General features: G+C 39.9%; 1 protein-coding gene across 1 annotated transcript in view; it reads right to left on the reverse strand.

Annotated features, from left to right (window-relative positions):
- Nucleotides 1–27,928, reverse strand: part of vat1 (vesicle amine transport 1) — a 116,708-nt gene that overhangs the window by 12,459 nt on the left and 76,321 nt on the right. Inside the window, exons 3-5 of the mRNA XM_034191081.1 lie at nucleotides 21,041–21,211; nucleotides 13,979–14,068; nucleotides 4,972–5,213 (exon numbers count right to left, since the gene is read on the reverse strand). Coding sequence (XP_034046972.1) covers nucleotides 4,972–5,213; nucleotides 13,979–14,068; nucleotides 21,041–21,211 — 503 coding nt within the window. The remainder of the gene's footprint in view (nucleotides 1–4,971; nucleotides 5,214–13,978; nucleotides 14,069–21,040; nucleotides 21,212–27,928) is intronic.

Below are 27,928 nucleotides of genomic sequence, written 5' to 3' on the forward strand. Positions count from 1 at the left end.
CATGAAGCCAGAGGACACACACCAATTAGCTAAACTGCAGGATTGTCTTACAGACATAAAGACATGGATGACCTCTAATTTCCTGCTTTTAAATTCAGATAAAACTGAAGTTATTGTGCTTGGCCCCACAAATCTTAGAAACATGGTGTCTAACCAGATCCTTACTCTGGATGGCATTACCCTGACCTCTAGTAATACTGTGAGAAATCTTGGAGTCATTTTGATCAGGATATGTCATTCAAAGCGCATATTAAACAAATATGTAGGACTGCTTTTTTGCATTTACGCAATATCTCTAAAATTAGAAAGGTCTTGTCTCAGAGTGATGCTGAAAAACTAATTCATGCATTTATTTCCTCTAGGCTGGACTATTGTAATTCATTATTATCAGGTTGTCCTAAAAGTTCCCTAAAAAGCCTTCAGTTAATTCAAAATGCTGCAGCTAGAGTACTAGCGGGGACTAGAAGGAGAGAGCATATCTCACCCATATTGGCCTCTCTTCATTGGCTTCCTGTTAATTCTAGAATAGAATTTAAAATTCTTCTTCTTACTTATAAGGTTTTGAATAATCAGGTCACATCTTATCTTAGGGACCTCGTAGTACCATATCACCCCAATAGAGTGCTTCGCTCTCAGACTGCAGGCTTACTTGTAGTTCCTAGGGTTTGTAAGAGTAGAATGGGAGGCAGAGCCTTCAGCTTTCAGGCTCCTCTCCTGTGGAACCAGCTCCCAATTCGGATCAGGGAGACAGACACCCTCTCTACTTTTAAGATTAGGCTTAAAACTTTCCTTTTTGCTAAAGCTTATAGTTAGGGCTGGATCAGGTGACCCTGAACCATCCCTTAGTTATGCTGCTATAGACGTAGACTGCTGGGGGGTTCCCATGATGCACTGTTTCTTTCTCTTTTGCTCTGTATGCACCACTCTGCATTTAATCATTAGTGATCGATCTCTGCTCCCCTCCACAGCATGTCTTTTTCCTGGTTCTCTCCCTCAGCCCCAACCAGTCCCAGCAGAAGACTGCCCCTCCCTGAGCCTGGTTCTGCTGGAGGTTCTTCCTGTTAAAAGGGAGTTTTTCCTTCCCACTGTAGCCAAGTGCTTGCTCACAGGGGGTCGTTTTGACCGTTGGGGTTTTACATAATTATTGTATGGCCTTGCCTTACAATATAAGGCGCCTTGGGGCAACTGTTTGTTGTGATTTGGCGCTATATAAAAAAAAATTGATTGATTGATTTGTAATTTAAACCACAACTTTTTAAAGCCTTTATTCGACTGCCTACAAGATATTAAAACCTGAGATTATGTTTAATTTGTTTGATTGTCATAAAAATTAAACTGAGATTGTGAGGTTTAGACACTTGACTTTCTCAGTGCCCCTGACAGCAACTTCCAACATCTGGCTTTCTACAGTCACCTAATTAATAGGAACTTGGGCAACACATTTAAATTCAAATCTGGTCAAGTTTGACTTTTTCCTCATTTGTAAGTTTAATCTAAAATCAATCCTTTAACTTAATCTAAGGATTTTGAGAAAGCAATTGATGTTTTTTCACCATTTTATTTGAATTGTTGTAAATTCTTGTGCACAGAGTACGTTGCTCAGTAGATAGAAGCTGAACTACCAATATGTCCTGTGTTCAAGTCTCAATCATGCTATCTGTCTGTGTCCTTGCATATGACACTTCATGCATTGTCTCAGTCCGCCCAGCTGTAAATGAGCACCAGCCTTGGCTGGGGAAGTAACTTGCAATAGACTACCAGGACATCCAAGAGGAGACATAGACTCTTATTCGCTTCATGCTACAGAATCTGGGGCTAAACACCGGCACCAGTGGACCTCATGGCCTATATAGGATTTACGTATTCATCTGTACACAGGATGTATCCAGCCATACCTCGCTCATCTGCTAATGGCATTCAGTGCTGCTGCTCAATTTGATGAGGACATGAAAGCGAGTCCACATTTCCTCTATGATAGCATCTCGTCATTGACTTCTGGTCCAGTTTAGAATCAATTTCCAGGTTTTGCTGTTTATATTCAAATGCACTGCCCAGCCTTACTGTGCTTTTATATCCCCACACTCCTGCTGGATCACCTCTGTCTTCCAAACAGAAACCTTTGTTCCAGGTTTAAACATAAGCTGATTAAGATTTTGCGGAAACTGCCACCAATTTCTAATTCCTGGCCAGCAACGGACTTGTTTCACAGTATTTCATCTCCAAATTCACACAAGATATATGGTGCATCCGCTACTCACAACACCCCCTAACAAATGAATAAAGTTTCATTTTTTACATATTTATCACATGTACATAAGTATTCACACCCTTTGCTCAATACTTTGTTGATGCATCTTTGGCAGCAACTACAGCCTCAAGTTTTCTTGAATATGATGCCACAAGCTTGGTGCACCTATCTTCGGGTAGTTTTGCCCATTCCTCTTTGCAGCACCTCTCAAGCTCCATCATTTTGGATGGGGAGCGTCGGTGCACAGCCATTTTCAGATCTCTCCAGAGATTCAGGTCTGGGCTCTGGCTGGGCCACTCAAGGACATTCACAGAGTTGTCCTGAAGCCAATCCTTTGATATCTTGGCTATGTGTTTAGGGTCATTGTCCTGCTGAAAGATGAACCGTCGCCCCAGTCTGAGGTCAGAGCGCTCTGGAGCAGGTTTTCATCCAGGATGTCTCTGCACATTGCTGCATTCATCTTTCCCTCAATCCTGACTAGTCTCCCAGTTCCTGCTACTGAAAAACATCCCCACAGCATGATGCTGTCACCATCATGCTTCACTGTAGGGATGGTGCCTGGTTTCCTCCAAACATGATGCTTGGCATTCACACCAAAGAGTTCAATCTTTGTCTCATCAAACCAGAGAATTTTGTTTCTCATGGTCTAAGAGTCCTTCAGGTGCCTTTTGTCAAACTCCAGGTGGGCTGTCATGTGCCTTTTACTAAGGGGTGGCTTCCTTCTGGCCACTCTACCATACAGGCCTGATTAGTGGATTGCTGCAGAGATGGTTGTCCTTCTGGAAGGCTCTCCTATCTCCACAGAGGAACACTGGACCTTTGACAGAGTGACCAGCAGGTAATTGGTCACCTTACCTTCTCCCTCGATTGCTCAGTTTAGACGAGCGGCAAGCAGGAAGAGTCCTGGTGCATCTGAACTTCTTGCATTTACAGATGATAGAGGCCACTGTGCTCATTGCGACCTTCAAAGCAGCAGAAATGTTTCTGCTTCCTTCCCCAGATTTGTGCCTCAAGACAATCCTGTCTCCTGTCTACAGACAATTCCTTTGACTTCATGCTTGGTTTGTGCTCTGACATGCACTGTCAACTGTTGGACCATATATGTAGAAAGGTGTGTGCCTTTCCAAATCATGTCCAGTCAACTGAATTTACCCCAGGTGGACATCTCAAGGATCATCAGCTGATAGCACCTGAGCTGAATTATGAGATTGATGGTAAAGCCCATGAATACTTATGTTCATGTGATCTCTTAGTTTTTTAAAATTTTTAATAAATTTGCAAAAACCTAAAAAAACAAACAAAAAAACTTAATCACATTGTCATTATGGGGTATTGTGTGTAGAAGTTTGAGTAAAAAAAAAATGTAATCCATTTTGGAATAAGGATGTAATATTAAAAAATGTGGAAAAAGTGAAGTGCTGTGAATACTTTCTGGATGCACCGTAAGTAACAATACAAAATGGATCAGAATAATGAGAACAATCATGTTCCATGTGACCTGAATGGTGAGTACAAATGAGTTTATTTTACCCTTGAGTGTGTGTGTTTTCAGACGTTAGATCACACTGAGTGAAGGGAGCAGAAATTATCATATTACAAGAGGAAATCCGTAGACCAGTTTGGCAACATTTCTTCCTCATCATTGTGATCCAGCTGTCATTATTGCCAAAGTCCAACCTGTATGAAAAAAAGTAACCAGCTGAACAACGCCACCATGCAACTGATCAGTTGGCACACACGAGTGGCACAGGTGATAGTTTTAGAGTCAGGAAATTATACATTTTCACTCCTCCCAGACAATTACATAGAGCAGGGAGTCCTGTGGATAATTTAATATACTGTAACCTTTATTTAACCAGGTTAGTCTTATTGAGATCAATATCTATTTTGCAAAGGACACTTCCAATATGTAGATCTGGGTTCAAATCCTGCACATGCTGCCTGTTTGCATCTTTGGACAAGACAATTAATCTGCATGGTCTCAGTCCACTAGGCTGTAAAAATGGTACAGGCCTTGGCTGAGGAAATAAATGTCAGGCATCATTATATAAAGTGCTTTGAGCATCTGCTAGCTGAAAATGCAGTCCTTCTACATCTCCAGCTATTACAAAATATTGCTGTCAGAGCCCACGTGGGCATATAATGCAGGAATATGTCACCTTCATAATGTCCAATGCATTATACTGAAGCCAGAAACTGTGACACATGTTGTATTTTCCAGTTATTCATCTGACAATGGTGCATTGTCTTATCTTTTATAAAAACTCACAAGCTATATTTAATAATATGCAATAAAACAGATAAAGTGTGCAGTGAGTATCAATTACAGGCTTGCAGGCTTGCCTCTAATTACAGGCTTGCAGGTTTTATCTGGGAAGACCCAGGCTTCATGCACGACATTATGTTGGACATTTCACAATACGTGACATGTTAAAATCATTATAGGTACATTTCAGCTGGATCTATCAACAAAAGATACAAATTCATGCCATCAGAAAATTAACACGTGTTGCAGGGATTTTTTTTTTGAAAGCTAACATTAACATGGAAAGTAGGCCAAACAAACTCACTGATGCGTCTGTTGTCACATGCCATATGTCTTCTCATGTCAACCCTCTTTTAAAACACATGCAAATGTTACGATAGCCAATGTGTGTTATCCTTAACAATCTGCACCTCGAAGTTAATTTCATGTGTAAATGCGACCGTAAGCAGACACAAACCTGCTCAAAGTGCCAGGTGGAGTCGATATGGGGCTTGACCTTGCCCTGTTTGTAAAGATCCAGGATGGTGCTCATGGCCTGACTGATGAGCTCTGTTTCCCCATCCAAGTAGCCCAGGTGGAAGCCACACACAGATTTGTTTCCCTGGATCAGACTGAGTGTGTGGATGGAGAACTGGTGATACCAATTCTTAGCCACGGCTATCAGGTTCTTCTTTTGTCCTGCTAGCATATTAGCTGTACCTGAGAAAGAAAGGGGGAAAGAGAGAGAAGACGCTGAGAGAGTACGCTAAAGGCCATCTAGGTGTGGTCAGGCGCACTGTTGGAGCACTGCTATCGTGAGGCAGCAGAACGTGATTTTGCTATAGTGCAACAAAACCCCGGCGTGAAGTCAATTGTAGAGATTTCTGCTTGTTTTTGCAGCACAGTACTCAGATACACCTTACATCAGTGGGTTCATGATGTATATACACTATGACTGTATATACGGGTGTCGCGGCTGCACTCTGCGTTGTGTTGTTATGGCTCCGCCCACTCGCTCACCTCGAGACGCAAACTCACGATCCTCAGAATGGGAATCGGACACTCTAACCAGAAGGCTAAAACTCAGAGCTCTGGCCTTGTGACCAGAGAATCCTTCTGAGCTGTTGGGAGTGAGGTTTACTAACTACATATGCACAGCGACACCTGCTGGCCTCCGTTACACAGGGATACGCTTTAGCACTCACTGTGGATCACTGAGCTACAACTTAGCTGACATGGAAGCGAGGACAGAATTTAAAAGCGTAAAACGTCCAGTTTACAGACGTCAGAGTTGCATCTCTGCTGTTAGCGGATGATGTGGTTCTGTTAGCTGTATGCTTCCTGTCCTTTTAATGTATATGATTAGCAACGGAACAAGTCTCACTCCCACTACATCTAAATTCTGGGTCTGTTAGTGAAGCACAGGGCGAGATGCCGGCAAACACTTTAGTAATTCCCTCTGTTCCTCTACTGCTGGTGAATTAATATCTTAGGTGCAGTTATTTTTCATTTCATTTCATTTTCATTTTATTTATTTATTTCATTCATTTAAAAGAAAAAAAAAACAGAAAAGCAGAAATAAAGCATCTCCATTACCAGAATGAAAAGGAGCAGAGAGAAGAACAAGTCTTATATTTTCTGCCCCTTTTTACAATACAATCTTTCAATATTCAGCGTCATTTTTCAACATTATTTAACAGATTGTATTTCTTTAACTTGTCACATACCACTGACTTATTTCATAATTATGACCATTATTAAATAGATTACATCTCTGACAGGTTACATTTTTAAACTTAAAACATTTTATACATTATTAACAAATTACATTTTTTTTTTTACTTCCTTACAGCCCACTAACTTATTTTATAGTTTCATACTTACTTAATACATCTAGTTTAATACGTTTTTTAAATAATTTAAGCAACCTTAATTCTTTAATTTCTTTGTTGAGATTGTTCCATAATTTTACACCATTTACTGCAATACTCCGTTCTTTTACTTTGGTTCTGTATCTTGGTTTTCTAAAGACTTCTGTTCCTTTCAGTTTATAACTACTTACTCTTTTCTCAAACATATTTTGAATGTTTGTTGGTAAAGCATTTTTATTAGCTTGGTACATTGTTTGTAATATTTTCAAATCGACCAAATCATGAAATTTAAGTACCCTGTACTTAATGAACAATGGATTAGATGGATCTCTAAAACCACTGTTGCTAATCACCCTTAAAGCCCTTTTCTGCAGAATAAACAAAGGTTGTATATAAGTTGTATATGTTGATCCCCAGATTTCTACACAATAAGTTAAATATGGGAAAATCAATGAATTGTACAATGTTAATAAACCATAACTATTCAATGAATATTTTACTTTATGCAAAACAGCAATGGCTTTCGCTATTTTTCCTTTTATGTAATTTATGTGTGACTTCCATGTAAGATCTTCATCAATTATGACTCCTAAAAATTTCATTTCTTTTACCCTTTGTATATCCATTCCATCTATTTGTAATGACACGTTATTTTTTTTCGCTCTGTCATTAAACAATATGAAATTTGTCTTATTAATATTTAGTGACAGTCTGTTTATATCAAACCAATGCTTAACCTTTTCCAATTCTGTTTTTATCACTTGTGCTACTTCCTGTATATCTGATCCAGAGTAAAACAGCGTTGTATCATCAGCAAATAAAATGCTACCAAGCACATTAGATACATTCACAAAATCATTGATATACAAAATAAACAGTTTGGGTCCAAGTACTGATCCTTGTGGTACTCCATAAGCAATATTACACAATTCTGATTTGATATTATTTATCTGAACAAACTGTTTTCTGTTTTCTAAGTAGCTTTTTACCCACTGATGTGCAATACCTCTTATTGTTGTAACTTGTGAAGCAATCTTGAGTGGTCAATAACATCAAAAGCTTTTTTCAAGTCAATAAAAATACTTACAAAATAATCCTTATTTTCTATTGTTGTTGATATTTTCTCTATTAATTCCATAATTGCCATAGCTGTCGAATGTTTTGTTCTGAATCCATACTGAGCATTATTTAAAATATGATGTTTCTCAGTGAATTTATCCAACCTTGTCACAAAAACTTTTTCCATAATTTTAGAAAACTGTGGAAGCAATGATACTGGCCTGTAATTAGAGAATTTATGTTTGTCTCCATTTTTATATAATGGGACTACCTTGGCAATTTTCATTTCATCTGGAAAAATCCCTGTTGACAGAGACAGATTACAAATATAAGTAAATGGTTCAATAACAGTTTGTATTATACTTTTTACAGTCATCATGTCTAAATCTTCATGGTCAGTTGATCTTTTGCTTACACAGTTTTTTACAATATTTCTTATTTCATCTTTTTCCACATTGTCCAGGAAAATACTATTGACCGTATTTACAAGTGTATGTAATGTATCTTCTACTATTGGTTTATTTCCCACCAGACTTGATCCTACATTTGAAAAATAATCATTAAACCCATTTGCCACTTCTTTTATATCATATATCTCTTTATTTTCTTTGACAAAGTAATTTGGAATAGTTTCTTTCGCTCCATCACTTTCAATCACACTTTTTATAATTCCCCATGTTGCCCTCATATTATCTTTACTCTTATTTAATTGTTCACTATAATAATCTTTTGTTTGTTTCCTAATTATTGTCAATAGTTTATTTTTATATTTTTTGTTTCTGTGTTCTGTTTCCTTTGTTTGCATTTTTAAAAAGCACCTGTATAAATAGTTTTTCTTTGCACAAGCATTTTTTATTCCCTTTGTCAGCCATGGTTTATTTACTCTTTTCTTACTAATTTCTATTAATTTACAGTTTTTATTATATGATTTCATCAATATTTTCATAAATGAGTTATATGCTACATTAACATCACTGACATAAACTTCTTCCCAATTTTGATTTTTAAGATCATATTTTAATGCCTCTAAGGCTTTTACTGACTTGTCTCTTTTAAAGTTTATAACAGTTTTTTTCTTGTACCTATCTTTATATTTAAATATTGAAAAGACTGGTAAATGATCACTAACATCTGTCATCAAGATCCCATTCCTGATAATTTCATCTATTTGTAAATATATTGTCGATTACCGTTGCACTTTGCGATGTGATTCTGGTTGGTTTTGTTATCAAGTGGAATAACCCCAAACTATACATTGAATTCACAAAATCACTTATTCTTTGGCAACTGGAGCTTTCTATGTTAATGTTAAAGTCTCCACATATAAAAAGTGTTTTGTTTTTAATTTGATGGAATAACTCTATTATTCTATCTGTAAATTTCACAACACAAGTGTCTGGTGCTCTGTATACACAACTGATTAAAATATTTTTAGATGTTTCATGTACAAGTTCCACTGTTACAATTTCTATGATGTCATCCACAGTTGTCATTTCTTCTACAATTGTACATATCAGATCTGCCTTTATGTATAGAGCAACACCACCGCCCCTTTTCCGGTCGATTGATTCAGCTTTTTTTTGTCTTTGTCCGAGGCACTGACGAGACCTTAAACAGATGCTGGCCCTACACCCCAGGATGTGGGACTGACCCCAGGAAGCCCTACCTTTTCAAGACCTACCTATTCAACCACCTAAAGACGAAGGTGGATTGCTTTTTGATTTCAATTAAGGACTCTGTTTTTGTCGCTCTTTTGGTTTTTTTTTTCCCTGTTTGTAAAGAAATTCTTGTAAAATTTGGAAGAACCTTGTAAGTGTTATAATGGCCTAAGCAGTGGGTCACCTCTCTGAGTCTGGTCTGCTTGAGGTTTCTTCCTCATTATCACTAGAGGGACTTTTTCCTTACCACTGTCATCTGTGTGCTTACTCGGGTGTGCTGGTAAGGTTAGACCTTACTGGTGTGAAGCACCTTGAGGGAGCGTTGTTGTGATTTGGCGCTATATAAATAAAATGAATTGAACTGGTTTCATCAGCCAAGTTTGAGGTTGAGTGTGAAGGGATGAGCATCAACACCTCCAAAATATGATGCTATGGTCATCTGTCAGGAAAGGGGTGGATTGTCCCCTCTGGGTCAGCGGAGAGTTACTGGTCCAAGTGGAGCAGTTCAAGTATCTCAGGGCCTCTGTCTGTCTATGATGAAGTGACAGCTGAGCCAGAAGGCGAGGCTCTCGATTTGCCAGTTGATTTACACTCCCATCCTCATCTTGGATCATGAGCTCTGGGAAATGACTGAAAGAACAGACTCGTGGATACAACTGGTGGAAATGAGGTACCTCCATCAGGTATCTTGGCTTACACTAATGGAAAGGGTGAGCGGCTTGAATACCCAGGAGGGACTCAGGAGTAGAGATGCTGCTTCTTCACATTGAGCTGTTGGAAGATTGGGTTGACAGGGGAGATGTTCCAGGACTGAGGTGCTTGGGTGGATGCTGCTCCTCAAATCATCTGCTGAGAGCTTTGACACTTTGCATGTAGATCTGCTGTCTTGCCGGAAAACCTCTCACTTCTGTCATGTCCTGAGTCTGCTCTCTGAATAGCAATGCACATGACTCTTTAAGGAAGTGGCAGATGACACTCTGGTGAAGTTATGCCCAAAACACACCCCTGATTAAATGAGTGAATAAATACAACCCCTTTGCACTCTGTCCTCTTAGATTACGGCTCGTGTTGGATGCTTCCCAACTGTACTTGAAGAGGGAAATAAACCTCTTTCTGTATGAGACAGTCCGATAAAGAAAGCATGTGGATTTGTGAAGGTTTTGTTTAGTCCTGGCTCAGGCGCGCTCCACCTGTACAGCGTGATTCACCAGCGACACATTGTGTTCAAGTGTATTTCATTTACAGTCACATTATCTGCCTCAAGTGTCTCTTTCTCCCGTTTCCTCATTTGCTCTCTCTTGTCTCCATTACTGGCCTTTTTCTTGTTCGGTTACATTCCAAATCAACCCCTGGTTTCAGGCGTGATCGCAGTTGTTAATGGTGGCTCAACCGGATCTACCACCTTGAAAACCCTTTTTCACACCTCAGCTTTCACTGCTGGCACATCCCCCCGTCTTCCTTTCTCTCATGTTCTCGGGGGATTCGAGGGACACAAAGCATGCTCTGAGAAAAGAGTGGGACCCACCCTGCTACATTCAGACACATTCCAGGTTTCGTGTGGATAGAACGCCTATTGTTCAGCCGTGCATACTTCTGATAAGCTGGAAGAGAAGCAGCCGGAACGAGGGACAAGAAGAAGGATGTGGTGGCAGTGGTAGTGGTGGTGGTGGGGTTCTGGAGGGGTGACACGGGGTGAATAGGCAAGGGTGAGGGCTCCATGCTGAGTAGTGTTTTTTGTGCAACACTCAAAGGCAAGGAGGGCCCTGTTCTCTGTGGATGCCGACCCCGCCCACTCTTGCAGGCATTCTAGTTCCAGATTGGCCTAGGCCTTCCCACGGATGACTGAAGATGCTGACCTCTGTGCAGAGGTCAGACTGCCCACCTGAAAGCTGTTCACTCCACAGCAAACCCACAGCTGCTTTAAGCTTATTTACTGGGAGTATTGCTTCAATTTATGATTTACTTTGCTTTGTGCAACTGCTGGGAATCTGTCTGGATACTGAAAACAACCGAGTCACATTCAGCAAACAGATTTGTTACCCGAGGCCATCAAATATGGCCATCGGGTACTGTGAAGACGTTATGTCCGTCCATCCATCCGTCTGTCTATTTGTCCGTTCGCCTGTTTTTGCTCAGCATAAGTCCAATCCTATTACCTATTACTGCCAGAGTCTTCAAATTCACAGGGAACATTCTTGGGACACAGACCTTAGACAAGTTCAAAGATGGCTACCCTGGATGTATTTTAAGAGGTTAAAAAGTTGCATTCTCTTCCTATTTCCATAGTATGAGCTCGGAGATGTTAGCGTAGTGACATCACTTCCTGGTGTCACTAGCTTCTAACTTCATTTTTGGCTAACTATGACTCCTTTATCACATATTATGCAAAAGCTAGCTAGAAATAAACATTTCTAAAACTGGAAACACTGTTTTGAAAATCACTCTGAAGTGATTTTCAAGACATCTAGAGGATGTTAGCATGGTGACGTCACTTCCTGGTGTCACTAGCTTCTAATTTCACTTCATTTTCATTTTCATCTTCATTTTCATGTTGTTGTTTTTGATTGTACAGTAGTGTTCAGAATAATAGTAGTGCTATGTGACTAAAAAGATTAATCCAGGTTGTGAGTATATTTCTTATTGTTACATGGGAAACAAGGTACCAGTAGATTCAGTAGATTCTCACAAATCCAACAAGACCAAGCATTCATGATATGCACACTCTTAAGGCTATGAAATTGGCTATTAGTAAAAAAAGTAGAAAAGGGGGTGTTCACAATAATAGTAGCATCTGCTGTTGACGCTACAAACTCAAAACTATTATGTTCAAACTGCTTTTTTAGCAATCCTGTGAATCACTAAACTAGTATTTAGTTGTATAACCACAGTTTTTCATGATTTCTTCACATCTGCGAGGCATTAATTTTGTTGGTTTGGAACTAAGATTTTGCTTGTTTACTAGTGTGCTTGGGGTCATTGTCTTGTTGAAACACCCATTTCAAGGGCATGTCCTCTTCAGCATAAGGCAACATGACCTCTTTAAGTATTCTGACATATCCAAACTGATCCATGATACCTGGTATGCGATATATAGGCCCAACACCATAGTAGGAGAAACATGCCCATATCATGATGCTTGCACCACCATGCTTCACTGTCTTCACTGTGAACTGTGGCTTGAATTCAGAGTTTGGGGGTCGTCTCACAAACTGTCTGCGGCCCTTGGACCCAAAAAGAACAATTTTACTCTCATCAGTCTATAAAATATTCCTCCATTTCTCTTTAGGCCAGTTGATGTGTTCTTTGGCAAATTGTAACCTCTTCTGCCCGTCTTTTATTTAACAGAGGGACTTTGCGGGGGATTCTTGTAAATAAATTAGCTTCACACAGGCGTCTTCTAACTGTCACAGCACTTACAGGTAACTCCAGACTGTCTTTGATCATCCTGGAGCTGATCAATGGGTGAGGCTTTGCCATTCTGGTTATTCTTCTATCCATTTTGATGGTTGTTTTCTGTTTTCTTCCACGCGTCTCTGTGTTTTTTTTGTCCATTTTAAAGCATTGGAGATCATTGTAGATGAACAGCCTCTAATTTTTTGCACCTGCGTATAAGTTTTCCCCTCTCCAATCAACTTTTTAATCAAACTACGCTGTTCTTTTAAACAATGTCTTGAACGTCCCATTTTCCTCAGGCTTTCAAAGAGAAAAGCAGGTTCAACAGGTGCTGGCTTCATCCTTAAATAGGGGACACCTGATTCACACCTGTTTGTTCCACAAAATTGACACACTCACTGACTGAATGCCACACTACTATTATTGTGAACACCCCCTTTTCTACTTTTTTTTTTTTTTTTTTTACTAACAGCCCAATTTCATAGCCTTAAGAGTGTGCATATCATTAATGCTTGGTCTTGTTGGATTTGTGAGAATCTACTGAATCTACTGGTACCTTGTTTCCCATGTAACAATAACAAATATACTCAAAACCTGGATTAATCTTTTTAGTCACATAGCACTAGTATTATTCTGAACACTGCTGTATGTGTTTTTATTATTCTAACCACAGTATTGCAACCCAAGACAAATTTCCCTTGGGACAATAAAGCTAACCTTGAACCTTGAACTAGCTGCTAATTTTGCTTCATTTTTGGCTAACTGTAACACCTTTATCACATATTATGTAAAAGCTAGCTAGAAATAAACACTTCAAAAACTGGAAACACTGTTTTTGTAACCTGATAACACCTGTGAAGTGATTTTCAAGACATCTAGCGGATGTTAGTGTGGTGACATCACTTCCTGGTCTAGCTAGCTGCTAACTACTTCTTTTGTGTCTAAATATAACCTTTTTGCCATATATCATGTAAAAGCTAGCGAGAAATAAACACTTCTAAAACTGGAAATGCTGTTTTTGTAACCTGATAACACTGCACACTAACTTCCACTAACTCAAAGCTAACTTCAGCTCTTGTTTAAAGTTCATAAAAGTAAATGTTGTTTATGATTGATTGAGTCATTGATAGAGAGGCTTTATTGAACATATATAAATTGTAAAACAGTAGGACCTTAATAAGTACGTGCTCCCTTGTTTGCACCCGGGGTCACCACAGCAAATGCGAGGTGGATCTGCATGTTGAATTGGCACAAGTTTTGAAACCAGATGCCCTTTCTGACGCAACTCAACATTACATGGAGGAAAGTGGCAGGGGTGGGGTTTGAGCCGAAAACCCTCCGTACTGAAACCAAGTGCACTAATCCCTTGTCCATCACACAATAGGATCTTAACATTTAATGTAAACAGTATATATATATATACTATATATATATATATATATATATATATATATATGTATATAGTATATATGTATATATAAAAATATATCTATTTTTAACCTACCATAGGTGATAAGCTTCCCCATAGGCTTCAGCAAGTTGTAGGCCTTATGTGTGTCCGATCCTCCGAGAGGGTCCAGCACTATGTCCAACCCTGCAGCAAAAGACAGAATAAAGTGCCTTTCACATACACATGCAGATATTGCATCGGATGTGTCTCAGTGGGATAGGAGCTAGGCTACCAACAGAAGAAAGAAAGACTGCTTTTCTCACACGCAATATTTCTTCGCATTTGCTTCCACAACCAAAGCCGGCACCTATTTTTACAGTTCCGTTCTCAACACTTCGGCCTTGTTCAGACTGCCTGTAAAAATCAGAGATATGTGCATACGTATACGACATACGATTTGAATCTGAATCCATGCTGCAAGTCTGGACAGCAAAAGATGCATGAAATTTTCCAAATGTGTTTCAAGCCTCATTCTTAGGTCGTTTGAAATGTGATTCAGATTGCATTTTTTGCAAATGTGTTTTTGTCTGAACACTCAGATTGGATTCCGACTGTGTTTTGTTACATCTATGACTTTTTTGCACCACGTGAATAAAGATCCCCCTGTGAGCTTCATGAAGTGAGATCTGTGATGACTTATCTTTTTTCACCTTCTGAGCAGCCGGGTGACAGAAGCTGTGGGGAGAGAAACCCTAGCAGGCAGGCAGGCACGCACGCGCACAAAATCCCAAACTAACCTGTAAAATCACCTCCAAAAACAGAACGCTCAGTGACGCCTCACAGCTGAAACAACACTACATGTCGTATTGAGCATGCATGTGCGCAGAAGTCCCATGCAGCTTATCAGCTGCTGCTCAGTCTATCCACATCGTTTAACCTTCTGAGGTTTATGAATATGTCCAAGTCTGTTTTTCATCTCGTTTGCATTAATAGATCAGCAAAGGAATGTCACAGACTTCATTTGATCACTTCCACTTCCTCTTGTTTCCGTCTCTGGTGTGGACGATTCTCGCAGCCAATCCTAGAGCCCGGAGAAGATCACATGGGTCTGTGTCTTTCTTTCTCAACTTGCTACTTCGACAGGCTCATTCAGAGCACGCCACTGCTTTGTTCAAGAAGGAGAGTGAGTCACACTGCCACTAAACCCTCATAAATGCTAAAAATGGTCCTATCAGGCTGAATGTACTTTTAATTTTTATTTAGTCCTATAGACAACACATACTATCATAAACACATGTGGATGGCTATTTTTTTCAAGATCTCCAATCTGCCCCCCAGTGGAATAAATGAGCATTTTTGTGAGGGACTTTCCACTTTTCCTCCAGTGACAGATATTTTGGGCCCGAGTAGGCAACGTCCTACGAGGACCCTATTGTAATTGCGCTGTTTATTATTATTATTCTTCTTATTATTATTATTTATTATTATTATTAGGGCCCGAGTAGGCAACGTCCTACGAGGACCCTATTGTAATTGCGCTGTTTATTATTATTATTCTTCTTCTTATTATTATTTATTATTATTATTAGGGCCCGAGTAGGCAACGTCCTACGAGGACCCTATTGTAATTGCGCTGTTTATTATTATTATTCTTATTCTTATTATTATTTATTATTATTATTAGGGCCCGAGTAGGCAACATCCTACGAGGACCCTATTGTAATTGCGCTGTTTATTATTATTATTATTCTTATTATTATTATTTATTATTATTATTAGGGCCTGAGTAGGCAACATCCTACGAGGACCCTATTGTAATTGCGCTGTTTATTATTATTATTCTTATTATTATTATTATTTATTATTATTATTAGGGCCTGAGTAGGCAACATCCTACGAGGACCCTATTGTAATTGCGCTGTTTATTATTATTATTCTTATTATTATTATTATTTATTATTATTATTAGGGCCTGAGTAGGCAACGTCCTACGAGGACCCTATTGTAATTGCACTGTTTATTATTATTATTATTAATTATTATTATTATTATTATTATTATTATTATTGCCACTTTTGAAATCGAAATTTCGGCCTCTTCCCATGCTCAAAAACTCACCAAACTTCCCAAAGTCTTCCGGCTGGATCCGAAATTCGAGTCTCTTGCACCATGGGTCTACTCCAAACAGGAAGTCGGCCATTTTGAATTTTCTTCTCAGTTTGGCGTGATTTCCACATGTTGTATTTGAACGAACTCCTCCTAGGGATTTTGTCCAATGCACTTCAAATTTCTTTGACAGCATCCAAAGATGATACTGACCAAAGTTATCGAAAGCTTTCTCTATGTTGAAGGGTGTGGCCGCTATGGTGCCGCCATTTTGACCCTTTGCCATGGAACATCAAGTCATGATAACTCCTTCATGCTTTGCCTGATTGACTTGAAACTTCACATGTGTGACGACGGTTGGCCCCTCAACACACCTGGCCCCTCTGTTTGTACACTGAGCGCCCCCTAGTGGATGAACCATCAACATGAATAACTCCTTCATGCATTGTGTGATTTACTTGAAATTTGAACTGTGGGATGAGTGGTTGCCCCTGTACGCACATGCCCACATTTGGTCACAAGGGAACACACTGCCCAGGGTAGGCGGTCGCGCGGAACGAGGGCCCGTATATGACTGCTTGCAGTCCTAGTTATGAATGTTTCTGCAGAGAATGTTGGCAGAAAACATGTAACTGGAAATGGTGAGTGATTTTATTTTACTTTTTTTATATATAGTGATATGCAGTTTTCTTCATATATTACACTATTTTTGTTATCCAAAGGCTTTGGTGAAAACATTTTGAGCACCAATATAGTTTATCCACCTGAATAAAGGAGTATTTTAAATAAAGATTTTAAGTAAAATTTTTTTTCTGTCTGATCATGGCCATTGGCCGAAATGTTGCTTGATTAATTCAATTCACCTTTGTGTTGCAAGCGAGGCAGTGTGCGAGAGTTTTTTTGTTTTCTTGTTCAGCAGCCTTTGTGCCTTCTCTTACGCACCTGTCGCCAAGGGATGTGTGAAGTGATTTCCTTTTTCAAGTAAAAATTTTCTAAAAATGATTTTAATGTTTTTTTTTTCAGATTTAAAGCCAAAATATTTCTACATACAGTGTTTGAGACAAATTTGTGACACATATTTTGAAAGCTGAATATTTTGATATGCAACAAGGGGAGTTGTAGACATCATGCTACCAAAGGGCCGCAAGTATGTATACATCACTTCTTATCTTCATGCATCCATGCTCATGTCAGCACCTCTCTGCAAGCTGGTGTAGATTTAGGGAACATGTCGCCGATTTAGGGAACACGTCACTGGATTTTGCGACCGTAAAATCCAGCATTAATGTCCACAAGTCATCAGACACAAGGGAGTTATTCTCATTCGAATCCAGTTCCATTGTTTGCACGGTTTATCTTTCTGTAAGTAATTTGGTCGGCGAAGCTTACCATAGCAACAGCGTCTTCATGCCAGACTGGAAATTCTGTGAACAGACCCACAGATTTCTACATCTTGTCAGCTGCGTTGAGTAATTCTGTATCAGAATCCACATCAATACCTTCGTATGGTATCTTAAATCCACGCATTTCGGCATTGTCGTTGCTGCACTAGTTTCTCTCGCTCTCAGCTGACAGCGCCAGGGTGTGAATGTGAAAAAGTCAAATATTTTGCCACCATCTACTCGATATTTTATGGTCTGAAACCTCACATGATTAACCAATCAGATTTGCAGAACAAATGTAACTGGATTAGAATAAAAAAATAAAGCAACATATTAAATAAGAAGTCAGGGGATTGTATGCACTTGCATTGCGCTGTGAGAGAGAGCTGTGTTATTTCAGAATCCTATTGCGTAGAGCCATTAGGGCCAGCGTGCACTGCATTACGAATGGCATGTATTTATGAAGTCAACAGCTCAATTAAGAAGTCACTGGTGTTGCAGTGTGTTGGTCATTTCAAAATGTAATGATGGAGAGAGAGAGAGGAAGAGACACAGCATTAAAAAGACAGAATTAGATAAAAAAGTGTGTGAATCTCTCTGAAAAGAAGATACTTGTCTCGGACATGATGTCACAGTTTGTCACACTTGCATTCATTACTTTATCGTTTCCCATAATCCCCCTGGTGGCCCCCTGCACTTCCCAGAATGCACCGCGGCGCCAGCAGAGTTCCGGCATCTCATAGCGCATGTAACCAATGACTAACGAGGACGTGGATGGCGTTGATTCAGCGAATTCACGGGCGATTATGATGATGACACGTTCTCCCAAGTTGAAAGGGTTAACTAGAGGAGGTGTAGCACCTGTGATGGACTTCTGCCGTGTCCCAATGTTGTCTTGTTGTCCACACTTCACGGCGTTTGTTTACATTGTGCTCTGAAATGGAACTCTGCTGAAACTGATCTCTCGCGTGAGATGGCACGAGATTCATAACTGCAAAACACTGAATGTGCGGCGTTTTGCATTTGTTGCCAGGTTGGGACTGGACAGAAATATGGATCAACATTTAGATATCAGTCCCTCTGTTTCTTATTCACACATAACATCAGAATGGAACATTAACAGGGGACATGCATCTTTCATCCCAAATGTGAGAAGGGCTTAAGTGGGTAGTGATCAGTGCTGTGAACTCCGCGAGCGCAGCCTGCCAAGCAGCCCCCCACCACATGCCAGAGTTCACGAGGACGAGGACTCAGCCAAGTTGTGCCATGTTTACACGAACACTAACAAGTACTCGTTTTGATGTTTTCACATTCTCGTCACTGATAAAACAAGGCGGACAAAGCAGCTCTCTGTTGATTTCTGTTCCCTTCCTTGGTGGAGAGAATAACAAACCAGTCTCTAACTATGAAGGTTTCTGTGCAGCTTATGAATGTCTGGCCATGTTGTCTCAGCCTTAATGATGTTCCTTTGTGTCCGGGGGGAATTCTTCAAACCCCGTCCTTGCTCTGTGTATTGATTCTGTGAGGCTCACAGTAGGGCTCAAACCCTAACCACAGCTCAGATGGATTGACGGCAAGCCGAAGATCGAGGGAAAGGTAGCGAGCAGGACCGCACATTGATGCACGGCTCCTAATTAGATACATTCTGCCTAAAGTGTCACTTCTTGCTCTGCTCCTCTCCATCTCATGATGTCTCTCTAGGCTACAAAGAACAGAAGGGGTTGGATGGGGGGGGCTTCCAGGATAATAGCATTCCTCATTCCGCTAGGAGCACAGCGGTTGGGGAGAGACAGGAACTGGAAGTTGTCTCGTTTTGCTGAAAAGCAGCATATTTTGTGCCCCTTAGAGGGCGACGTCCATATAAAACCATGGGTGATCTTAAGCTATTCAGATCCAATCAGAACGCATTGAAAGTACAGCTGCTGAGAATGATACATGACAAATAGAATCAAAAAGGATCATCTTAGTCAGAAAATCAGAACTGAGCTACAAATACTACAATTCCACATTATACAATGTTACGTTTCCCTTGTTGGAACAATCTGGACTATATTTACCTCTTAAAAAAGCTAGTGCACATTTACTCCAGTTAAGACTGCAGCCATGCATTGGTGTAGCGTGTCCCCACATCCACCGCATCACAGAACCACCCTGGGTCCCGGAAAGCAACCACTCAGGTAGACAATTGGTACATCTCTACCTCCCAAAAGTAACTGTCTATCTGCTGCAAAACATGGGCATGCCCTTGACCCTCTCCAGCTGCTGGAGTCCTCAACCTTGAGGACAAAATGTGCCACATGGCCAAAATGTCGTAGCTGCACTCCCTCACAATTTTAGTGATACTTATCATCTGAGTTTCCCCCGAAGTAAATGCTTGTTTGATACAAAGTCATTCCAGTTGTACCCAAGGATCTTCTGAAGTGACCTAGTCCCAAAGACATCCAGTTGATGCCTTAGGTCATCCAGGTCACACAACTGTCCAGTAAAACTGGAAGTGACACAGTCTTCAAGACTTGGGCATTTATTCTCCTGCAAAAGTATCGGCATCATCAGACACCTCTATCCAGAGAACTCATGACTTCATAAACTCTTCACAGGCATCTCTTGATCTCAAGCCCACAGAGACGTGAATGTCACTGCTGAGATAACTGCGCCACTCTACAATTTCAAAACTATCACCACACGCAGATACATTTCTAATGGTCAAGTCACTGAAAACCTGCATTGTATAGGCACACTCACACTTGGCCTAGGTCCCTTGGATCATGCCCAGGCTCAATTTTCCCAACTACATGTCTACATCAACACCATGTGATTTTTTTTTTTATTCTGGTGTGTGGGAGTAATCCATAATTGATAGATTACTTAGTTTAGCTCTATTCAGATGAAATTATATTTACACTCGTATATATATGTCAAAACCCAGTAAGTCCTTTTTTTTTTCAAATGGAGAAAAATGCAGTTGAAAATGTAGATTTAATAGAAACCCTATGCGGAACTGCACAGACTTTCATGAATAAAATGAAAACAGTTTGTTCAAATTCTTTCATATTTTGCACACTGATGGTCCCCTTGACAGCCAAGTACATGTTGGCGCCAACTAAAAATTTATGGTTTTGGAGATACTGGGTTTTGCATCTGAACTCTTCTTACACACACACACACACGCACACACACACACACACACACACACACACGCACGCACGCACGCACGCACGCACGCACGCACGCACGCACGCACGCACGCACGCACACACGCACGCACGCACGCACGCACACACGCACACACACACACACACACACACACACACACATTATCTCTCTCTCTAATATATATAGAGAGAGATTTCTTATTCTGTGCTATTTGGTCATAACAACTATTACATTATTTCACCGCCTTATATAAAACAAATCTTACCAGAATAGGGCTAAATGCAATAATGTTTAAATATATACTCAATTATTCTTTCTCACTCCATTATTCTTTCTCAGTGATAAGGAGACACTAACTCTTCATTCAGCTTCTTGAGTGCTGCAATCAGACTATCCACTGATTAAGGCAAAATATTCTGTTTGATTACTCAAAGACACCAACATAAACATTGGCGACAAAAAAAAAAAAAAGGGACCCGATGCTCCTGGGCTACAGCCGTGGTAAGCCCACTCATTAACCCGCCTGGGTTCTCACCTTTCGGACTGATCTTGCGGACTTCTTCCACATAGTCCTTGGTGCGATAGTCGATGGGATGTGTGACTCCACCCTGGCTGATGGTCTCGTGCTTACTGGAAGACGCAGTGCCAAACACAGTCACATCCTTCACCGTCTTGCACAGTTGGGTGGCTGCAATGCCCACGCCACCTGAATAAAAGAAAAAAAAAAACATATTGCCAGGATTTAGCAGGAACAACAAATATCATAATGATGTGAAATTGTGCAAACAAAACAGTCTTGTGTCAAGTTATCAAACTGAAGAATTGTTTATCACAAATACAGTCACTCGGGGGAAAGAAGAATTCCGTCCTGCGGCTATTGTTTACAGCACGTAAATGCGATTTGCATTATTTATTGTCCCAGACGAGCCAGTCAATAACAATGTGGTTGTGTGTTTGCTCAAGGGTATGAAAAGAGCATTAAACACAATCACATTAGCTCAGCTGATGCACAGACACATAACCAACCTTGGAGAAAGTAGCCATTGTTCGTCACATTACACTTATTTTTTGGTTCTTTTATTGAAGACAACGTTCCTGAGGAAAGAAATATGTAGCTGAGGTATCTGCTTTGTCAAGGAAGGAGAGCTGGAAGACGTTAAATCAGATTATGGAAGCACAGCTCCTTCACCAACACGTGCCAACTAAAAATATGCATTTTCCAAGAGAGCTTTTGAAGACAAAGTGCAGTGAGGCTGTGCTCCTCAGTAGATGTTTCGGTGATATGTGCATTTATGTTCGCCATATTTGAAAATCTGTGTGCATAATTGTGACAAATACTTCAGCCAGCGTTTGTTAAGGCAGCGAGACCCAATAGGATACTGATCAACAGGAGCTTGTTTGAAATGGAGGCTGGCTTGAGGACTTGAACTGAACAACATCCATAAAGGTCATGGATGCCTGACCAAGTAAAGAGCACAGCTTATCTGATGACACAGAAGAAGGAAACACAATGCTGGCATTTATCCTTTTAAATAACATCCATTCTTTGGGGCATAGCTGAGCTGCAGGACTGTTGGACAGATTTGAATTAAAAGAATGACTAAATTGTTAGCCAACATGTGATCTGTAAAAAAACAAACACGCAAACATGCAGCCAGTAAGACAATCAGGGCAGAAGTATACAGAATGCACACAGTCAGCTTCATGCACATCAAGAGGACATTTGTTCAAAAGCAACCAGAGTCTGGTGCATTTCTACTTTTAACAAATAGACGCAGTAATAAATGTTTCTTAAGACAAGCAGCGGCAGCCTTGGCGGCCACCAGACCTATCAGCAATCTCGCGTGCCACTTGGCGAGTAATGCGCCTGTCTTGTGTGGTCTGATGATGTAATCTGTGGGATTTGTACCGCATGAGGTGCAAAACAACCGTAGTATAGCTGAAGACACACCTGTCATATAACTTTTGCACTTATGGAGGTGATGGTCTAGCGGTTAAGGAGTGGGCTTGAGACCAGAGGATTCTCAGTTCGAACCCCTCTCAGGCTGGAAAATCACTAAGAGCCTTTGAGCAAGGTCCTTAATCCCCCACTTGCTCCCGGTGTGTAGAGAGTGCCTTTCATGGCAGCACCCTGACATCTGTGTGTGAATGGGTGAATGTGAACCACCATTGTAAAGCACTTTGAGCTTCTAATTCAGGTGGAAAAACATAATATAAATGCAGTCCATTTATTCAACTTTAACAGAATGTTGGTGCTCCCCCGAAAACTTCCCTGTGAAGTCATGGATTATACGACAATGTTATGGGCTCTGCAGAATTGCAATGGATTATGGAAGTATGTCAATCAATGGAAAGAATGAAATTTTCAAACATCTTTCAACCAGCTATGAGCAAAAAACAGGACCACAAGGATTATCCTGGTTCATCATGGACATCGATGGAGGAACATTTTCCAGGTTATGGACAAGCTTTCACACCATCACCTTCACATGATGCATATCCATGAGGTGAGAGCGGAGCTTAATGCTTCAGTTTTTGACAAAATGTTCCATTAGGGTGTTTCTTAATTTGTATCGTGCAAATAACAGTGTAGTGCAGAATATCATGCACCTCAACTCAAAATGTATGTTTCTTTTTGGTCAATAGCCACATCAGGCAATTTCTTTTTAAAGTCCTGAGGGACAGATATGACTGAAACACCACTGGTTCTTTCATCTCGGAGAAGCTTTTACTCCAACAGAAAAAGAAAAATCAGCTGAGATTCAAGGGCATTTCTAATGATCCTCTTTATTAATCGTTGCTAGGGTATTATTCAGAGTGGTAACAAAAAAAGTTTTTTGAACCTTTTGCTGTGAAAATAATTCAATAAAATAATAATATAAAATAAATAATAATAATAATAATAATAATAATAATAATAATAATAATAATAATAATAATAATAATAATAATAATAATAATAACTTTTAAGATAGAAGAAATCATGTGGAAAAAACCTTGAAACATGATATTTGATTTGTGGTTTTGATGTGAAACCAATACGCTGCTCTGCATTTTTAAATCTGTTCACAGTGAATGGACAGGGGGCACCATCAAGGCTGTTGCTGTTGGATGCGAGTGTTTCGCAGCTGCATTATAACACCATTGTCTCTGCTTGTCGTCAGTGAGACACCAAGTCTGTGTTGCCACGGAAACCTTGTCCAAATTGCCGGCAATGACTGAGTGAGGGGAGCCATTTTATTTTATGGACTGTTCTTCCTGTGGGCGTGCACGAGTGGTTTGATGGGCATCCCAATTTTGTTATCTGTTTTTAATCTGACACATGTCAAGTTTCAGGTTGCCACCTGTCACAACATGCATGAATGTTGATGTGCCATAAATGATACAGATTAAAGGGGTCATATCGTGCACCTTTTTCAATGAGTTAATATGAGATGCTCTCTCTGTTAAAAACTGATATATGGATTTGTAGCCAGCAATTGTGCATAATCTCTGAGGTGATGCATCCTAAAAAAGAAGAAGAAGCAAAAACAAAACTAAACAACAATTTCAGGTATCTGACAAACAACCGGTTGTATAGTTGAGGCCATATGTTTACACATACCTTGCTAAATGCTATTAAATACAATTCAGTGTGACATCAATTAGGGTGTTCACTTCAACATCCATATGAAGTTATCAAAAAAAAAAAAAACTATGTTTAAGTCACAGATATGTTCCCTCAATATTCAAATATCTCAAAATGCTTCCTCCGATATAAAAGGCAATAAACACTGGTATCCTAAATAGATAAGCAAATGCCTATAAGACTAATCATCAACAAACTTAATCCCACAAGGGCTCCGCCTTCCTGTCTACCTCATCATGTCAGAGCAGATGTCAGTATTTTCCTGAGAGCCAAGCAGAATTATCTTCATGAAAAGAGAGAGAGAGAGCAGAAAATTTTTTCACAAGCGTGAAAAACAGGAACAGCAGTCAGGTGTTCATGTCATGCTAAGTTTATGTGCTTGCTGGATAGCCTAGTGTTTACATGCTCACTAAGAGAAAAAGGAAAAAAGAAAAAGATTATCATCTGGTTTCTGGAATTATCACATTATTAAAGTATTCATGTAAATGGCATAATTTCATAGGCTTTTCAGATTGAGGCCATTATCTGATCATGAGAAATCGGATAAACACACCTAGGTTTTTGACAAAAATACCGTTTTCTCTGGTGCATGTACACTGTTAATCTACTTTCTTTGATTCTGTTACATCTGTGCAAGTGCAAAAGTGTATTTGCATTTGTCATAATTATTTTGTGTGGTCACACAAGCCGCTAGTAGAGATGCGTGAATCAGCTCTGATGGTCAACAGGACTCTCTGCAATAAATAAATCATCCAACCCGCACCAAAGATTTTCTATGATTTGGATCTGCACCTGACCCATGCCCGATTATCAATTATTCTAGTTCTATATGGATTCTTGAAACCCCAGTCACACTGAGATAAGACTGCGCTAACAAGAAGCTTTTCATGGGCAGACAGACATTCTTCCCACAGACAGCACTGGAGCTGTCCGTGGTGCTGCCAGCTACAGTACAGTTGCACAAACCACCGGTGTACCGTCGAGATGAGGTGCATCGCGCTACTGCGCATGCGTGCACATGCGCACATCGCTCTACCCAGGACTTGAAGATGTCACCCGTCAAGATGCGGTGCCTCGCGCAACTGCACAAAATGGTAAATGGTAAATGGACTGCATTTGTATATAGCGCTTTTCCATCTGCATCAGACGCTCAAAGCGCTTTACAATTATGCCTCACATTCACCCTGATGTCAGGGTGCTGCCATACAAGGCGCTCACTACACACCGGGAGCAATAGAGGATTAAAGGCCTTGCCCTCGACGTGCAACTGCGCATGCAGTTTTTATTAATTGTATTCAGTGTATTTATAGCCTAGTAAGTAAAACATTTTCTGTATTTTACGTTAGGAGCATAAATGTGTATATTTTGCCTGTCGAAATAAGCTAACTCCAGGTTAAAAATACTTATCGTTTTATAGTGAGTAGATTTTATACATTACTACGTTCAGATGAACAATTTATACATTTACTTGCCCCTCAAAATAAGCGAACTTCGTCAAGTAATTTTTTCAGTGCACACATATGCAGTTACGCAACGCACCTCATCTCGATGACGCACCTCATCTCGATGACGCACCTCATCTCAACAGGACACCGGCATAAGCAGCTCTGTGGCACCACTGTGGCACCAAATATTCAGGAAAGTTTGATAGGAGGTTTTAAAAGTAACTAGTTGACATCACAAACATGGACAGAAATCTAATTGATTGAATCATATAAATCATGTTTTTTGTTTTCAATTATTCCATTACTGTAGTATATGTAAACACATCCAATCAGATTATTACCATGACCGGAATATTCCCAGTTATTGGATTATTGTGGTCATATAAATGAAGTCATTGTTAAACCAACAGAAGGGGCAAATTGAAAAGGAGGATAATAACCAGAGCACCGTGTAGCAATGGCAGGACATAAAGTTTTCACCTTTAACTGTACTGCTGTTCTACTTCATTACTTTCAAATGTATTAAAAGGTGTGGAACTAGATGAGTGTTACGATGGCTGTATCACCACAAGTTGAGGAAAGGAAAGGAAAGGAGGAGAGACTTGAGGAGAATATGGGACGAGAGGTGAAAGAGATGGAGAACAAAGAAAAGGAGAGACCTGAAGGTGAGAAGAGAGCAGTCCGGAGAAGACAAACCTGGTGAGGAGACAAAAGCTGAGGAAAGGAGAGGAGATCAAAGAGATGACTGGAGAAGAGATTAGAATATCAGAAGAGAGGAGAGGAGGAGAGAAGAAGACAGAGAAGAAGACAGGATGAGGCAAAAATAAGAATAGGGCAAATATAGTTTAAAGCAAACCTTTAAACTGTGAAACCTTTCCCCAATATCTGGACTTGTCTTCATATAACAGTGCATGTCTTGCAGCATGCATTGGTGCCATCCACCACTGCATCAACCAAGCTATGGAACTATCTTGGGTTCTGCATCCCCATCTCTCCAAAGTAACCATCTATCTGCCACAGACAGGTGGAACATGGTGTGTCCTCTGCCATTTCCAGCTGCTTTAGTCTTTAGTCCTGAGGGATCTGTGTGCTGGATCATGCTCAGAGAAACATGCCAGTTGTCCAAAACATTACAGCTGACATTCGATCACAATGCAAGTGAGACTCCTCATCTGAGACTCCTTAAGTAACCTTTTGTTTGACAGAAAATATTTTGAGCTGTGTGTAAGGATCCTTCAAAGGGACCTAATGCCAAAGACATCCAGTTGTCACATTAGGTCACTGGATAGTGTCTACTTTTAACAACAATACAGAAAGACAGGAAGCACCAGGACCCAAAAGAGTTGAATCTAGAGCCTGGAATTTCCATCAAGTTGTGTACTACGACTCCTCTAGATAACACTCTGAGTGCAACTCCAACACAATCCCCAACAACTCTCACAGTCTGGTCACGGAACTTCTATATTCCCTTCAGATTGCCAGTTATGTGTCTGCAGGCCCTGCAGTCAGATTGCTCACAGATTCTTCACAAACAGTCTGATCTTGAAGTCTGGCGCGATTTAATCTTTGGGCACTGAGCAGACAGCAGTCTATGACAATTAAACTGAATTTTCAAGAAAACCTTGTTATATTATATCCAATGAAACAAGACATGAACAATATTTATAAAATGTTCGTCCCATGAATGGCTGTTTTTTGGGAGAGGACTCCGCAGAACCCATAGTAAATTTGGTCCCAGTGTTCACTTCATGGCTTCTGTATTTTCTTTGTATCAATAAAGAAAATTACCCAATTACAGTGCAACCGGAAAGCATTTACATCGCTTCACTTTTTCAAGATTTTATTATGTTACAGCCTTACTCCAATATGAAGTAAATTCATTTTCCCCTCAAAACTCAACTCACAACACCCCATAATAACAACAGGAAAAAAGTTTTATTGAAATGACTGTAATTTTATTAAAAAAACAACCTAAGAATTCACACACACACACATACATACATACACACACACATACATATATATATATATATATATAATCAGCATCTTGGTATGGCACACCTGTGAGGTGGGATGGGTTATCTCAGCAAAGGAGAAGTGCTCACTATCACAGATTTAGACTGGTTTGTGAACAATATTTGAGGGAAATGGTGATATTGTGTATGTGGAAAAAGTTTTAGATCTTTGAGTTCATCTCATACAAAATGGGAGCAAAACCAAAAGTGTTGCGTTTATATTTTTGTTGAGTGTACATGTGATTTCTTAGCTTTTGTTTATTTGTAATAAATTTGCAAAAATTTCAAACTTTTTTACACTGTCATTATGGGGTATTGTGTGTAGAATTTTGGGG

Source organism: Thalassophryne amazonica, chromosome 16, assembly GCF_902500255.1.
Source record: "Thalassophryne amazonica chromosome 16, fThaAma1.1, whole genome shotgun sequence".
Classification (NCBI taxonomy): Eukaryota; Metazoa; Chordata; class Actinopteri; order Batrachoidiformes; family Batrachoididae; genus Thalassophryne; species Thalassophryne amazonica.